At 45.0% G+C, this 17,469-nt stretch overlaps 1 protein-coding gene across 4 annotated transcripts in view; it reads left to right on the forward strand.

Moving 5' to 3' along the window:
* Positions 1–6,607: 6,607 nt before the first annotated feature.
* LOC135235367 (calsyntenin-1-like) overlaps positions 6,608–17,469 on the forward strand; it is a 41,603-nt gene continuing 30,741 nt past the window's right edge. For 2 of the 4 annotated variants that reach the window (XM_064300801.1, XM_064300800.1), the window contains exon 1: positions 6,609–6,882. In XM_064300801.1, coding sequence (XP_064156871.1) covers positions 6,801–6,882 — 82 coding nt within the window. In that variant the 5' untranslated portion in view covers positions 6,609–6,800. Of the gene's footprint in view, positions 6,883–17,469 lie in introns of all 4 variants that reach the window. The other 2 variants (XM_064300799.1, XM_064300802.1) reach the window with 2 other exon arrangements.

The following is a 17,469-nucleotide window of genomic DNA, read 5'->3' on the forward strand; positions in this document are numbered from 1 at the left end:
TCCTGGCAACTGAGCCTCACACTTCAGCACTTTTGTGCTCCCACTGTTTGATCAAATCCAGCATCTCTTGAATCTCCGCTGCCTTTGGAGAATATTTATATTCATATTTATATTTATATACATACATACACACCCGCTGTCATTAAAACATTAGCAACCCGCAAAGGAAGAACTTTGCTAAGAAACTCAAATAATATGAAACTTTAAAAAAACCTACTAAACAACCCATCAAAGAAGATACTCTAGATAATATTCTTTCTAACTTCAAGGCAGGCAATTTAGAGTGGCCCTGTGACAGGATAGGGTTCAGTAGAGGACAGAATTATTGTCTGCAAACACAGCTACAGCCCACCCCCCCCCCACCCCCACTATTTGCAATCACTGACTGACCCCCACCCCCTCCCCACGGTCCACAACTACTATTCCCCACCATTCCCATTCCCACTCCGGTCCGTGATCACAGTCAACCCCCCCCCGAACCCCCACAAAAAGGAGGAGGGGCCCAAATAAAAATTTTCCTTGGGACCCCCCAAAAGGGTCAGGGGCAGTTCTGCTTCTAGGCTCCCCAAATGGTGGCGAGGGTGGGAGTAAAGAAGAAGACTGCAAGTTACACTTGCAAAAATACACTTTTCAGTCTTGATATTTTGCGGCTTATTTTCATGCAGCCCTGGCACAGCTGGGGTCGTCTCATCACACGCACATGAGGCAGGGAGACTGTACAAATGAGCTCCATTTCACCGTGCAAACGTTTCGCCAGAGAGATATGTCAGGTTTAATGTCAGCCAGAACAAAACAGTCAGAACCAGCAAGATAATAAAAAAAATGTAATTAGTAAGCATTGCCATTTTTATATCCAGCATGTGTAACTAATATTAATTCTGTAAAATTGTGTTTTTATCATGCACCCGGGCATCGGATGCCATGGGTGGGTATTACTGCCTGACAGATTTCCCTGATAAATCCTAAATAAAGCTTAATAGCCTTCAGAAGAGGGCATGCTACAGGCTATCGGTGGTGAAAATGGAAATTTGCCCTCATAACCATCGCCCAACAAAACTTCTTTCTCTGAGAATCATAAGCAATCATACTGCTCCCATGGGAGTGTGGGGGTGGGGGGCAGGGGTGGATATGGGGTGGAGGATTTGATTACAAGCTGACTAGAAACATTTTAAAAGCTCGGGATGACTGTGTTGTGAATTTTGATGGGCCGATAAAAAAGGCATTGGAGTAATCAGGACTGCAGAGTGTTGTTTTTCTGACTCATAACTGCGCGTCTCCTTGGCTGAGATTCAGAGCCCTTCCGACGTTGCTCTTTTTCCTGGTGTTCCGCACCGCGATCAGGGCTCCGCGCGGAGACCCGGGCCGCGGGCCAGGCGTCTGATCCGAGCGGCAGCAGCGCCGTGCTGTTATCCGCTTGTCAGAGCGTCACGCGCGTGTGTGTGTGTGTGCCTTTGATTTTATACGCACGCACACACACATACACACACACGGGTAGTCACACACACACACTGACACACACACACAAACAGACAAGGGCAAACACGCGCACACACAAACAGATGCACGCAAATATATACACACGAGCAAACGCACACATACACACACAGAAGTAAACACACACACACACGGGTAGTCAAACACACACATGGGTTAACACACACACAGACACAGGCAAACACACACACACACAAACAGATGCAGGCAAATACATACACATGGGCAAACACACATACACACACACACACACGGGTAGTCAAACACACACGGGTTAACACACACTGACACGCACATACACACACACAGATATGGGCAAACACGTGCACACTCAAACAGATGCACGCAAATACATACACATGGGCAAACACACAAGCTCACACACAAATAAACACACACACACACGGGTAGTCACACACACATGGGTTAACACACACACTGACACGCACACGCACACACACACATGCAGACACGGGAAAACACGAGCACACACAAACAGATGCATGCAAGTACATACACATGGGCAAACGCACACATACACACATCTTTGACGGGACAGAGACAGGGTTCAACCTGGTTGAGATAATAACTGCTCGCGATAACAAATTTCTATGCTGAAAGCAACAGGGATTGACAGTGACAGCGGCTTTGATGTAACAGATAGCACACCCCCCCCCCCCCCCCATAGCGCTGTCTCTGATGTACCAACCACTGGCTGTACAGGCAGCGCCGGCCCTGGGAAGAGGAGTCACGCTTGGCGTAACCTCAGCAGCCTGTCATCCTCCGCTCCCTCCCTTTCTCTCAGTTCATCTTTCTCTCACCTCTCAGCCAGCTCTGCAGTACGTTTCCAATCTCTGTTCGGCTTAGGCACGGTCCAGTGTCCAGGTTATGATATCCCATGGTTTAAAAAAAAAAAAAAACTGCACTGGTATGTTTTAAAAATGCTGAAAATTCCTTTCATACCATTCTGCTGACATCAGACTGAACTTAAAATGGCTACTCACCGAGGTTCATTTTCAGAATCACTTGCACGTAAGTCCGTGTTTATTTCCACTGATAAAAGATGCCCAGAGAAGATGCATGATCGTCCTCCCCGAGTCCAGACCTATCTGATGCCCTCCGTGCCAACAGGGCCATGTTCCAGGCAACAGAGGGTCAGAGTAATAAATCCGCTGCTCCTGCTCACCTGTCATCTCCCTCCTCGTTGCGGTTTTCATCATTTTGTGCTGGGGTTAACTTAAATTTAAAAATTCCCCAAATTAAAATTCAGCACTTGAATTTTCTCACCCTCATTAACAGTTCTGCACCTTCTCTTCCCTCCTTAACACAACCACCCCCACTCCCCCACGCCCCCCCACAGTGGATGCCTTTACCGCCTATTTCGATTAAATCGTTGCTGTCATCCACCATTCCTTAAAGAAGACTGAGTCTCTTTGCTTTGTCTCTGCCACCCAGGGGCGCTGCCGGGGATTTTGGGCCCCATAAAAAGATATATCTCACACACTGGGTCCCACCACCCCTGGCCACACCGTCCCTGCACAATTACATCACAATGTTTTGAGGGCCCCTGTGAGTCATGACCCTTGGAATCGCTCTAACTTTTTTAACACCCCCCCCCTCAATCCAATACAGTGCCCCTGCTGTGCCCCCCCCCCCATCTCTGCATGAGCCACCCCACCCTCTCTCCATTCTCCCCCCCCCCTACAGACATGTCGTAACTCCTCCTCTCCCACCGTATGGCCCAACTGTGCCCTGCACCCCATCCCTTCATCTCTCCTCCAGTCCTTCCATCCTAACATCCTCCTGTTTATGTCCTTCCAGGTGAACTCCTCCTTGTTCTCTAGATGAGTTCCTTCCACCCTCCTGAGCTATGTCGCCCCTACATGGGGCGACATAGCTCAGGAGGTAAGACCGATTGTCTGGCAGTCGGAGGGTTGCCGGTTCAAACCCCGCCCTGGGCATGTCGAAGTGTCCTTGAGCAAGACACCTAACCCCCAACTGCTAACTGCTCTGGCGAATGAGAGGCATCAATTGTAAAGCGCTTTGGATAAAAGCGCTATATAAATGCAGTCCATTTACCATTTACATGACGGATACGTAATGCTGTACACAAACAGAAAGACTACTGACTCACAGACCCATAAAACAAAGTTAGCCTATGAACTACGCCTCTCAGTCAAGCGTCCCAGATTTGGGGAAATTTCTGTGTTGAACGCTTATGGCCGGAGCTGGATATCTGTGGTCCTAAACCAGAATGAACCACGGGAAACACCTAATTGCAGACCAAGGGTGGGGTAGGGGGGTTAGGGGGGTGTTGCTGTTGGCTGTTGCCGTTGTTGTCGGCGATTGCAGACTGGGAAACTAGTGCAAGAACAATAGCACTGAAAAGGGAATTGCCATCCTGTGAAGATTACACTTTTGAAATGTCTTTTTTTTTAAAACAAACAAAAAATGTCTTTAAAAAAAAAAAAAAACTAAAAAAAAACACCATTTAAAACCTGAATTGTGTGGCTCGTGGATGGCTGTGGTGCTGCATAGAACGTTCATTGCCAGCAGCTGACTCTGTTTACAGTGCACAGAACAAATCTCCTGGTCCTCTTTCTTACTAAGGTTAACAATAACCACGGGCAAAACTAATAAAATACTCATTCCCACAATCAACACTGTTACATCCGCGTGCTGTATTGAATGAGACAGCCTTTTCATTACATCACATTACATTTGGCAGATGCTCTCATTCAAAGTGACGTACAGAACAAATGAATTGCAGTGCGTGTATAACTCTCACTTTTCAATACTGAATTGTGGACAAATATGTGCAGCTTCAAAGTAAACAAATAATTTGACCAGTTAGAAACTGGAGAACTGGGGGGAAATGCTTCTTATGTGGGGTGTCTCACAAGGTCTTTAGTCACCATTGCAACAACCCCCCCCTCCCTTTGTCTCACAACACACCCACAATAAACATTCTGTTCTTTCTCTGTTCTCCAAAGGAGATAGACATCTGTGGGTAGCCTTCCACTTTCTCCTTTTCAGTTTATCTCTTCTGAGGAAGAACAAACGCCCATTGTGTTGAATTGCTGTTGTAGGCCAGTGACAGGCACTAGTTTATAGACCCATCAGTTAATTGTGAATTCATGAATGTGTGTTTTTCCCATGAGATTTTTAAATTCACCGGGGAATATTGTTTTATTATTAATTAGCTTGTCTGGCTATTGCGTGTAGATATTTGTTAGGCTTGTTCTTGAGCAACATCAGTTGTTCAGTGCAACTGTCTCCTTACGGGTTTCAGTGTAAACAGTCTCTATGCTAATAGAGAGGCACTTCGTCACTCAAGCACTGATATGTGTGTGTGTGTGTGTGTGTGTGTGCATGTGTATACATTTGCATAAAAATGTCACAGCTCATTGATGAAATATTATGTATAGTATTACGTGCATTTTGAACCTTCATTTGACTGTAAAATTATGTACTTATTCTAGGTTTGATGTTAGAAAAGAAAAGCAAATGGATGTGCAACTGCGTGTAATGGAGGAAGTAAAACCTTATTAACCTGATCAGATTGAAGTCTAAAAAGAGTGGATTCATTTTCTGATATCATCCATTGATTGATATTCTTGAGTTCTTTTATTGGCTAAACCGTGATTAAACATATCTTCTTCCTCCTCTTGAATGAACAAAACTGATAAATGATAGGAAAAAAAAACAATGTTCATCAAATTATGGGACTTAAGATTACTTATTTTCCTTTACATCACAAATTTTAGAAGATATAACTTGGGTAGATCACTGTTTTCCAGTAATGTCTTTGAAACTATGATCATCAGTGGAGATGCTCAGTGGCCAACAATAGAGGATTGTGGTTGTACTGGGCGGCTCCCAGGTGTGAATGTGTATGAGTGTGAAGCAGGGCGTTCCTACGAAAGAGCATCTGTGCTCAGCGAACCTACCTTGAGCAAATAAAGGGTAAATAACAAAAATATATATATATATTTTAAGTGGAACAAATCTTATTTTCCTGTTTCCTGATGCAACTGTTGGCCTTGTACACATGTTGTAATCAAAACTTGAACCAAGACCAATTGATGTTATTTAGACTGTAGTTCCACTAAGGACGCTGAGTACATTAGGGTATTTCCAGATAAATAAATTAAATTAAATTAAATTAAATACTTTGTAATATTTCAAGCCGTTCAAATACAACTTAATTTACTTTCTGACCATTTCCAAATACACTAAATTAACTCTAATTTAAATAATGTGTCAAACTAATTTTATGGAAATGCATTTGAAAGCAATTTTAATATTGACCCAAGTGCGGTGGGGACATATAAAAACAAGTAAGTTAATCTGACTCGAAGTAATCATTAATCTGACTCGAAGTCAACAATCAGCCCATATATAATTGTATTTCAATTAGCGTATGTTGTAATGTCAACGTTATCAATTCATCGTGATGTGCATTGTCTTAGCAGACTGAACAAATTGATCAGGGAGGGGAACCACGTCGAGTGCCTAGGCTGGAGGGAAAGATAGCGCGATTACGCTGTTTTAGAAAGCATACATGCCTGTCCGTAATGTATTTAGCCCTGTGGTACAGGGGTCTTTGAGACATGGGCATGATGTTTATCATGAACAGTAGGCTACAACGTGAACAGTACAGAAAATATTTTCCCTCCGTCTTCTACATAAGAACTGCACCGTGGTCTCCCGGGCAACTGCTTTTCACTGCAACTATAACAACGGTGCAGACTTGAAATGGTAGAGCAGTCATTACTGTAGGCTACTGTTCTGTGAAACGACACACGCAAAGGCTGAGCTTAAACATCATCCCATTCGGTCACTGGTTTTCTTGGTGACTTTTTGTAACCTTTGGGCTACATGGTATCAGTCAGCACGAGCCTTGTGGCCAAGTCGTGGACAACCCTTATGAAGATTTTTTAAACAGTATGCAATTAGAAAATGATAATTTGTGGTGTTCTATGAGGTGAATTCTAACCGCAGCGTCTTCTCCACTTGCCTGAACACAGGGTTAGTAAACTGTGTCCACCACGCAGCCAAGCCTTCCCATAATAACATTACTGACGTCACCAAGCCATCGCTCCCGTAGGAGATACAGCTGCAAAACTGCGAGAGAGGGGTGATTGAAGGGAATTGCAAAGCGGCGGCGGTGGTGGCGGCAGCCATCTTAGATCCATCGCGCTTACCGAGCATTTATATTTGTATTTTCTTATTTTGTGTGAGAAATTGTTTTGTTACAGCTACAACTCGAGTTTTATTTTGTTTTGGTTCGTTCAAAAAGCAGCATGTATTTCCGACGGAATAAAATACCAGCATCCATTGTCGGACTGGTCCTTGGACTATTATGTTCGGTTCATACAGCTAAAGGTAAGCCGTCAAGCTTGCTATTTGTATTTATTGTCACCGCATTTCCTCTAATTATAACTCCGGGAATTATTGCGCTGCCTTTTTGTGGCTACCGTGCTTAGTGGTATATAGCCTAACCTCCTGTAATTATGAGTCCCGGAGATAGCGGAGGGATGCGTTCTCATCCAGCGCATGACATATGTAACAGCAAGCCACCGTAGCTACAATATAGTTCTGTGTCGTGCTAAGCAAACATAGCGTAGCTAACAAGTGTTTAACGTTGTAGGCTACACAGTAAATTTGGTCTGAATTGACGAGGTTAAACAGAACTTGTGTTGCTTTAAATCAGTTGCATTTTATAATCGTGTCGTATCTACTGTCTACACACTATGTATGAATGTACGGGCTTCATCAGTTGGAATCCGCATGTGTTTGTTTGTTTGTGCTGTGTGTTTGCCAGTTATTCTGCAGGATTGTCTCCACCCTTTCTTGCCAAACATTGCAAGTTACATTCTGTGCTTTACCTCCCTAAACGGTCTGCGTAGCACTCGTGACTGCTAATTTAAGGGTACATGAGCCATGTGTTCAAACCACTTCAAACAAGTGCACACGACGTGTAGGTTTTGTATTATCATGTCGTATCAATAAGACTTTTATGGGTTGATATTGTACATGTCCTGGACTTCCGACGGGTGTCAATTGCTTTAAGAATAGCTATGAGGCATGATGAATGAATTATCTTGGCTACGCATTGCAGAGCCGTCCACAAACACTGTTGATGTATAGGCTATTTAAACATGTTATGTGTCGCAGAGTTATAGATGGACTGAAATAAATATTGTGAGGACTTCCCTGTTTTCTCTTACGTGCATAAATTGTGGGCTGTTTAATTTTCAAGTCCAATATCAAAGTCCACTGTAACACTGACACACCTCAAACCTAGTAACTATCAAAATTGAATGGCGTTCTTGACGAAGTTACTGCAGTAGCTAATCGGACATGGTTGTTTTCTAATAATAGGCTATTGATGCTTATCTTAAAAACGGTGGAGAACAAATGCATTAAGCGTGCTACTTTTTTTTTTTTTAGGACACAGTGCTTTGAATGTGTAATTTTGATCTTTAATTTAGTTAGATTGCATGGGCTGTAACCTATGTAGCCTAGCACACACCGTTTTGATGCAATTTCACACAGGACGGGAAACTTAATTGTCCTTCACTGGCACACCCTTATTTCATCCGCAAAGTTTCTGATTTCCTTATGAAACAAACGTGGGAAGATGCCTGTAGGTCGTTCCTCTCTTAACGAGGAGCACGTCCCTTTAGGACGATACATTTCATACGAGATCGAATTGAGAATGTTGTCAAAGCGAGAAGTGTAATGTGTAATGTAGCCGCTCCTCCTGCTACTGTGCAAGAAACCTTGGTGATTCCAGGAGTCTTGCGTGTTATTTTGCACGCTGGACAGCTGAGCATGCTTGACAAATGAGTTTGCAGGTTGCTTTTACGTATTTAGTCAGTAATAATACTTTCATAGCCCTGTCGCTTGGATTCGGGTCCTGTAGCCTAGATTATGTAAACTGGACTGGAGTAGCCTAACTAAATGGCGTTGTTACAAACTTGGGGAAAGCAGGTCTCTTGCTTAAAGGCAGGTCAATTTATTTTTCTCCTTGAAAACCACAATATCCTTTAATTAGTTCGACGTCTTGATTTGTGCGTATTTTCCATTAGCTGTGGTGGTGCGCACAGTGTTGGCATTCAACACTTGCGTCAGATGGTGGTGCGTTAAAATGTATGGTAGCTAACGACAGACATCTGTGTAACAATGGCCTTTTTAACGAGATGAATGGTCACAAAAGATAAGGTAAACAATGCACGATGTGTCGGCTTTTAGCCTTTCTCATCACGTTAGCGTCTCCATCTTCATTCCCATCTTTCTGGATTGCACAGTGTGTGGTGGGAGGCTTTCAACGGACCCGTTCCGACCCTATCGTTCGCACCTTCAAAAGAGGGTACTCGTTCCAAATCACTTCTTCTGTCTTTCTCCACGGACGTTCGGATTCGAATATCAACCAATCATTTCTTTGTTTTGGTATTTTCCTTGGAAACCCCCCGGGAATTATCCACCAGGGTTTAACGGGCCATTCTTAAATCCTTGGATGTGTTCTAATTCTGTGGTATTGCGCAGTATTTAATGTATGAACATAATCCGTGTGCACAGGGACATATTCTGCCACAGGGTAGTAGTATCCAAAACAGTCAACAAAAAAAAAAAAAACACAACAGGCCCCGGTCAGTGAGGTGATACCCAAAGCTGACATTGTATGCTCTTGACTGGCAGTGGATATAACGGTGCTTTCTGAACACAGATTTGTGGGAACAATTAAGGTATTTGTCTGGGTGGGTGCCTGACACACAAAAGAGGAGGAAAACGTGCTGAACTCTTACTTGGGATCTGTTGCAAGGCAATAACAACAAACAAATACAGATCTGATTTCATTGGTGTGTTGTTTTTGCTCCGCTTCAGCTTTTGTAAAGTCTTCCTCCAATGTTTTCTTTTAACTGCCTTGTGTGTTTTTCATCAAAACAATTAATTCAGCTATTCAACTATTGCCTTGAACCCTTTCGTTTCACTCTTTAAGAAATTTGAGATTTGGCCTACCCTTTGCTGTTCATTCCAGAATATTCTTTGGATTGTGGAGAATTGGCATTTTTTGATTAACCGTCGCTCTTGACACCACAAATGACAAATTACTTTTTTTTTTTAAAACTTCTGACTGAGCAGCTCATCATTGTGGCACCTGGAGGGGTTGGGAACATTACGCAGATTCAGCTATACGTGTTCAAACCTGAATCAGATTCTGAAGACAACACTATATAGACCCCAAATTTAAAAAAAAAAATAAAAAAAAACTACTTACAGGTGTCAGTGTTAATTTACCTTATTGTACTGCCAACATTTAGCCTACTTCAGAGATTTGATTTCAGCAGGCCAGATGGGGACTTGTCTATTGACATGCAAGGGTGATCATATTGGCAGCCAACACTGTGTATTAATTAGCCTACATTCTACACGATTAACTCAACTATAATTATTACATGCTCGATATAATGGATTTTTGCTTGGATAGGAGATTTATTATGTCTTTAAATTGATTTTAGATTCATGCATTATCTAAAATTACCTGGCAGGCAGTCAGCTAATAATGTTTGCATTTGTGTGATAAATCAACAATAAGTCAGTCTGTAAAATCAGAACCTTGGCAAGGTCCATCGGGTTCTACGTCAGGTTTTAGAAGCAGTAAGTCTGCACGTCTTAATCCAAGTCTTATCTGGAAGGTTGGGTCCAGCCCAGTCTTTATTTATGAAGTTCATTCTCTTCTCTCAAGTTGTGGGTCATTTGGTAAGTATTGCAAAGAACCATAACTTGCCATGTTGCAACTGAACCACACAGCTTTTTTTCATAGCAATAATGGTAACACATTAGCAAGTTCAGCACTTGTGTCAGACTGGTTGTCATGTAAAAAGAGTAAAATTTGGTGGGCCGGTTTTCTCTATCATGCTAATGTGAAACCGGTACTAAATCCACCTTTCAAATCTTTTGGCTCAGTATTTTCAAAGCTCAAGTATTTTGCACAGTACATTATAACATGAGCACTATTAGGTCCAGTTGGTGCTGTTTGTTGCTGTGTCAGCAGAACAGGTGTGCTTGGCTGTTGCACCTGTTCACTTTCCCGCTGCTATCAGGAAAAGTAACACGTAAAAAAAAAACCCAAATTTGGGTGGGAGTTTCTTTCCCTTTTTTTAGGACTAATGGCCTCACCTGCTGCCAGTTGACCCTATCCTGTCCATCTGTCAATCATCTGACATCTAGGCCTATGTGCAAAAAAACGCAGTGATGACAAAATGGACCAATTGTCTCAAAAATGATATCACATAACTGCCGTTTTTGCTTCCTGTATTGTAAATGCATAAAACAAATACATCTGTATTCTTTGTCCTCAGATCTGGGCTAATTGAAGAATGTTCTGGGCTGTGTTCCAGTGTTGGGGGTGGCATGGGATTGGGATTGGTTTTCTATCTGGTTGACCTTTCCGAAGGAACATTCATAGTTCTGTCTTCACTGTGTGTATTTCCTGGTTGGGCTGTCTTGTCTCAGTTTCCTGCGGGGTCAGTTAGGAGCTCTTGCCAGTGATGAGCCTGAGGCCATCTAAAAGCCAGGCTACTTAATGTGTGAAAGGTATTAATGTGGTAACGGAAAGTATTGTATCTTAGCAAACCCATTTTGGAATCTGCTATGTTCACTAAAACTCTTTTTTAACTTACGACGGGGGTCTCCAGGATGCCTTTGAGCATGTGTGGGGGATCAAAACAGGTTGAAAACCTCTTGCATTAGGCTAAAGCCCTGCTTGATGATTTTCCAGGGTGTCGATGACTCTGCGGTGAACAGTCCTGCCTGCCGTTTTTGACTTGGCTGTGAAGTGATCGTGTCTTTGAAAAGCACGAGTGTGGGGAGGGTGTGCTTGATCCCACAGTCGGTTCAGACGAGATGCGTTTTGCTGCTTTTCTGGATTTTTCTCAGGTCCAAATAAAACATGAGACACTGTCAGGCCTGTCTTGTTGAGGCTTGTAGTTGGAGTAGATATAGTTGAATAATTGTTCAGATGTAACAGAGCTGAAAGACATAAAAGTTATAAGGTTTGCCTATAGCCAACAATGCAGCCTATAGCCAACAATAATTACACTTTTATTTTTTGCTCCTTTTGCTGTGAATTTAAAGAAAAACGATCATTTAACATCGCATTAATCTCAATTGTAGATCTATTTCCTTTCTAGTTTCTCTTTATTCACGGTGCTACATCATCTGCTGTCTGGTTATATTAGCCTAATATCACGTTTAATAGGCTTTTTTTGTGGAGGGTGGAAAATGTGCGCCGTTTAATTTTAATGCAGCGCGAGAGAAGGCTGCGCTTTAATTGAGCAGTTCGGCACGGCGCGCGGAAACGGCGGCGCGAGAAGCACTCGGCACAGCATGTGGTAGCCGGCTGAGAAACATCAGACGCGGGCTGAGGGTTTATGCGTTACCGCAGCCCACGGCAGATGGCAGATTTATGCGCGCCTTTGCGGTTCATAATTTATTGGAAATTGTTGTTCAATGCGAATGCTAAGTAATGAGGAAAAGGGACCGAAAGCTGTAGCAGCAGAGCCCTTGTCGGTTAATTCTCAGCATCGTTTTCTCAGAGGGTGATTCTAGGACCTTGCCTCCGCTTCTCTTCATGGTTTCCTGAAGTTTCCCCTAATAGGCAGTGTTTGCCAGACGCTAAGCGTACTGTGTCGACGGCGCACACAGAGCGACGCGTGTCGGTTATAGACTGATGTCTTCCGTCGGTGTGCTTCCTCGAAGCCAAACGCTGAGTCTATTTCTACCGACGCCTGCTGTGGATGTTTCTGAAGACACGCGGCGCGCGTCACGTCTTTGGCTGCCAGTTCTCAGCGGAGCTACTAGAATAAAACATTTGTGAGTCAATGTGGGGAAAACAGTGTAACAAGCTCCTCACAAACGGTTGGATAATGGAGCCTTCTCCATTTGCTATTCTCTTTCCTTGTACAGAACAATAGCCACTCTCATAAATCTAGGCACCGCACATTCTTTCTGGAAGAGAAAAAAATGGAAATAAGGTCCGATATATAGACCAGGCTTTTATTAAATATGCCACCTTTTTAAAGATTTCTTATACTGAGGACATGTCCTTTCTCTTACGTTGATGTGTACAGTTTTTTAAATTTTATTTTGATCCAGGTATTTCCGTCTTATGTAAGACTATGTTGTTCTTTGTTCCTGTGCAGGAAGACACTAAGAAATAACATGGCAGTCAGCCCTAGCTAATCATGACTTTCAGTGCGGGCCGTCTGGCGCACTCCACACTTCCCGTTGAAGCCTGGAAGATTTCAATCCCAAACGGCCTTTCCAGGTTTTAGAACAATGCTGTTTGGAAAGGGTAGTTCGGGTGCATCCTGGTAATTGTGAAAAAGATTTTGGGAAATGATTTTAGCATCTTGGGAGCACTGCCAGTCGTACAGAGCAAATCAATAGGCCGCTCTGTTCAGCAAGCAGAAATGTGTACCATCAGCTGGGGAGTTAAAAAGTTGGGGATGCATTTTCTTGTGCGAGTAAGCTTCAGGGATATCTTGTTTCAGAAGTTCTCCTCCTCCTGTGTTTTTGCTGTGTGGGGGGGGGTATTGTTGAGGATATTGTTTTCTACTCCGAGCCGTTTTGTTGTTTCGGAGAAGCACGGACATTTCTCGGCCGGATTCCTCCCTTCAAAAAACGAGTTTGTTCTGGGGCGTGTGACTTCCCTGACTCTGCATCAACTCTTTATTCGGTGCCCCATTTATTCACGGAGTCCAAACTTCGGGGGAACAAAGGGCTTTTTTTTTTCGGCCGGGAGACGGAGTGAGTCTATCACAATGAGCCACTGTGGCCCGGGGCACGAACACAGGAGCCCTGATCCCGTTTTGAGAAAAATCTTACAGTCCGCAGGAGTATGTAAAGGAGTCTTAACTGGGGGGAGTTTGTGCTGCTTTCCATTTTGTGGTGTAAAAGGTGAAGGGTGGGGATTTCCGTACACCTACTTCAGCAAGAGCTTTTTTTGGCTTGTTTTTAAAAAAAAAAAAATTTTCTGATTCCCCTTCTTGCCAGTGACTTGCCCTGACTGACTGGCGGAATTGTGGAGAGTCAGTGATCTGGCACAAATGGGTAATTTGACTGTGAATATGGAGTCTGTCTTTACTCAGGGGGGGGTGGGTGGGTTCTCAGTTATGTGGAACCGTCTGTCTATCTCCAAACACTGTTCCTTTTACGATATTAACAACATGACTTTAAAATTAAATATGAAAAGCAGAAACCAGTTTTGTGTTATGGAGGGAGTGAGTTTTGCCCCCCCCCCCTCCCCCCACTACTCTGAAAGCCTGAATGAAACTAAATCCCAAAAGTACGGAGTCTGATGAACATAAGCACTGGAATGCCCCGGGTGGCTAGTGAGAGCCTGCAGCATCATATTTGCATTATTGGACGAAAAAGGGACACCACTGTGGTTCATCGCTGCTCTCAGTTACAAAACTCTGAGGAGGTGGAATATCTGATTCATCTAGCAACTCAACTTTATGACACTGGCTGCATAGTGATAATGTTTTATAAGACACCCAGATAAGGCCAGTAACGGTTGGATTTATTACTTCTTAGAAAAAGCTCAGGCGGAACTCCTGCCCCCAAGCCCAGGCCCGCTCCCATCTAAACTACAACATTTATCATTCATGATAATGGGAAATGTTGATTAGTTAATATAATATTAGTTCTGTTTGTAACGAAACCCCTAGTCAGCTCCGCCTCCGGCTGCGTTCGTAGTGACGAGGGACTTGGGGGCACGGCCCTGTGCCTGCGGGGAGCCGAACGCGCCCGTCACCTGGAGCCAGCAGCGCAGTGCGTTACCCCCTCAGAGAGGCTGAGAGAGCGGGCCCTGTGTGTGTTTTTTTTTTTTACCCAGGATTACCCTGGCCTGGGCGGGACCCGCTCTCACTGGGCCTTTGTCTCCATTCACAGAGACTGTGTGTGTGAGTGTGTGTTGGTGTGTGTGTGTGTGTGTGTGTGTGAGTCACATTCAGCACCTCCCTGACCCCACCCCCCTCCCCCACTCCCCAGGGCGAAAACACATTTGCCCTGTTGTCTGAGTTTTGACTGCGCGGCGAGCAAACAAGCGTTTCCTTGAGCACGCAGTGCGCGTCTTTACCAGAGCGCCAATCAGCTGGGGGCAGCCGGGCCTGATGCCCTGCTGTTGGCTTTGCTTAAAGGATGGGGGGGTGGGGTGGGGGGGGGATTTATTAGGAAAGGGCCCGGGGTCCGTGTTTACCCAGACTCCTGGACTGCAGTCAACACAGCCAGTGAGGAGTGGCCCTTCATTACTGCCCTATAAACACAGGAGTGTGGCAGAGTTTGGCTGTGCTCTGAGCGAGCGTTTGCAATCAGATTGAGATTTTAAACCAAGCGTACAGCCAACTTCAGCTACTGCTAAAGTCCTGAACTGTGCAAATCTGATGGTCATTTATAATAGTGATCTCATTTATTCACTCTGTAATAATGCTTGTCCTGTCTGGTTGAGTAGCTGGTTGAGTTCCGCTGACTCACCCCACGCCCTGTGTGTGTCAGCTGGGAGGGGGCAGCACTGTTATTTGGGAAAGGCCGTGGCGGTCTAGTCTGATTAGATCCTGTCTGGGGCTTCACTGGCGCTGACCGGAAAACCGCGGTCATTCCCCCCGGTCCCATTCAGATCCGCCCGAGCCACGCAGAGTGGGAATGCCGATGGGAATGAGCACGGGAATGCCGACAGGAACGAGTGCTGGAATTATAATGGGAATGCCGGTGCAAATGAGCACGGCAAGTCTGATGGGTATTGTGTATGGGAATGCCATTGGGAATGAGCACGGGAATTCCGACGGGAATGTGTATGGGAATGAGCACGGGAATTCCGACGGGAATGTGCGACAGTATAAACACTTACAACCTCCTCTGGCTTTGGGATACCGCCATTCTTCTGCTTTTAAGAGCATGGCGATGTGTTGAGCACAACACACAGGGAGTGCTGTCGGAGAAAACGTTTGGGCTCGGTTTACAAGACCACACAGGCTAAGTGATTAGCGTTTAACATGCTAATGGAGCGGTGCGCTCCCTGGTCTGTGTGGAGGGTACATTACTGTGGGTGAAGTGGTGTGTATGGTGTTCACTCAGCACTGCATGCACTGAAGGGCATTAATGAGCCCTTCTGTGTGGGGCGGTGAGTCAGGGCTCTGAACAGAAGAGCTGGCACAGCACTGAATCGTGTGGATCTCCCCGTACCGCCCCCCCATACAGCCCCCCCCCCCCCAGACTGCTACAGGAGTCACTGCACACGCCCGCGCACTACCCGCTTCCAGCACCACTCTTCCCACACACACACACACACACACACACACACACACAAACACGTGCATGCGCACACACACACACGTACACACACATGCACATACACACACATGCACATACACACACACACCTGCACATGTACACACGTGCGCGTGCTGACACACACACACGTATCACTACCCCCTTCCAGCGCAGCCCTTCCCTTGTGAGCATCCGCCCCCTTCCCCCCCCCCCTCGCTGTGTGGCATTTGAAGCACTCTTTACCCGCCTCTGTTAAAACAACGAGAGCAGCAGACAGAGGGCGGGGCCACAGGGCCCCGGGGCATCAGCACGGCCCATTAAGATGCCCCGCCGCCCGCCCCCACGCCGCCGCCGTTCCGCCGTCGCTAGGCTGCGTTTACTCTGTATCCGTTTCCCAGCGCCGATGACCCCGGCGATAACCCGTGCACTCGCCCGGGGAGGCTGCTCCCAGTTAATGAGCCAATTGCCTTCAGTCTTCCCTTTCTTTCTCATCTTTTCTTTTTTTCTTCTCCCCCCCCTTGTCTCGTTTCCGGAGAGCTTCTGACCCCGCGGTCTGAGCCAGCGTGCGTCTCCTGAGGTGGTTTCCCGAAAAACCACATTCAGATCCACAGCCAGACGACGACAACAAAACAACAACAAAAAGAAAAAACAACAAAGCAAGAAATGAAAGCGTTTCAGCCCAGTAATCCGTGCAATTCTCCCTGATTGCTCCAAGCTGAATAGCAGCGCTTCCAGTATTCGTTTTGTTAAGGGAATGAGAAAAGGATGGGATATTGTTAGAAGCCTTTTGCTTTTTTTTTTTTTTTACCACAGCGGATGCGTGGATTCAGGATGGGCGCTGTTTGAGAAACGCGTTAGCTTCTCGCGGCTACCCCTGTGGCGAACTTTCACCTTTGGCTGTAAATTCTCCCTCTGATCTCTGTGCCCTTTCAGGGTAGCGTGTCACACACCTTTGGCCCTTGTTAAACTCAGACTCGTGACCTTTGTGAGAGAATGAGCGAGGGAGCATTACACTGAAGGATTAACCCTTTAAGGTATAAGATTACACTAGTGTGTGATTAGACTGTTCTGAACTGAATGTTCTAACGCTGATGTAACAATCTTGGCTGGTAACTGAAAGCAACGGAGTTCTGGAACACTGACTTAGAATTTTGAATAAGACACTTTTATTGCACCAGCGGTGTTGCCGATGCACATATTGAGCATTTGTTTTCCTTCATGTGTATATCAATTAGCTGTACAGGCGGCTAATTTTAATGCATTTTAGAGCATATATGCTCCTGATATGCATCACTTTGGGCGACCAAATCTCAGTGGTAACAAAGATGCAGTGCATGCTTTATCACTCTGAATTTGCTTTTATTTACCTAGGTTACCATCTCGTGATATCCAGTTTCTAGACGTATTGTTTAGTACGTTTACTGTACTGTAGTTGCACCATTCAGTGGTTTCGGTCACGGTAGCAGCATACAATGGGTCATTCTAAGGTTACATTCCAAAGCGCCACGATCTACCACCCCAGCCCCTTAATCCGCCAGGTCCTGGGATGACTGCTTGATGATGTCATAGCACATGATCAAAACGAGAGCCCTTGCTGAGGGCTTAAGAGGGTTTAAAGGAAAGAGTTCACCC

Source organism: Anguilla rostrata, chromosome 11 (assembly GCF_018555375.3).
Source record: "Anguilla rostrata isolate EN2019 chromosome 11, ASM1855537v3, whole genome shotgun sequence".
Taxonomy (NCBI): Eukaryota; Metazoa; Chordata; class Actinopteri; order Anguilliformes; family Anguillidae; genus Anguilla; species Anguilla rostrata.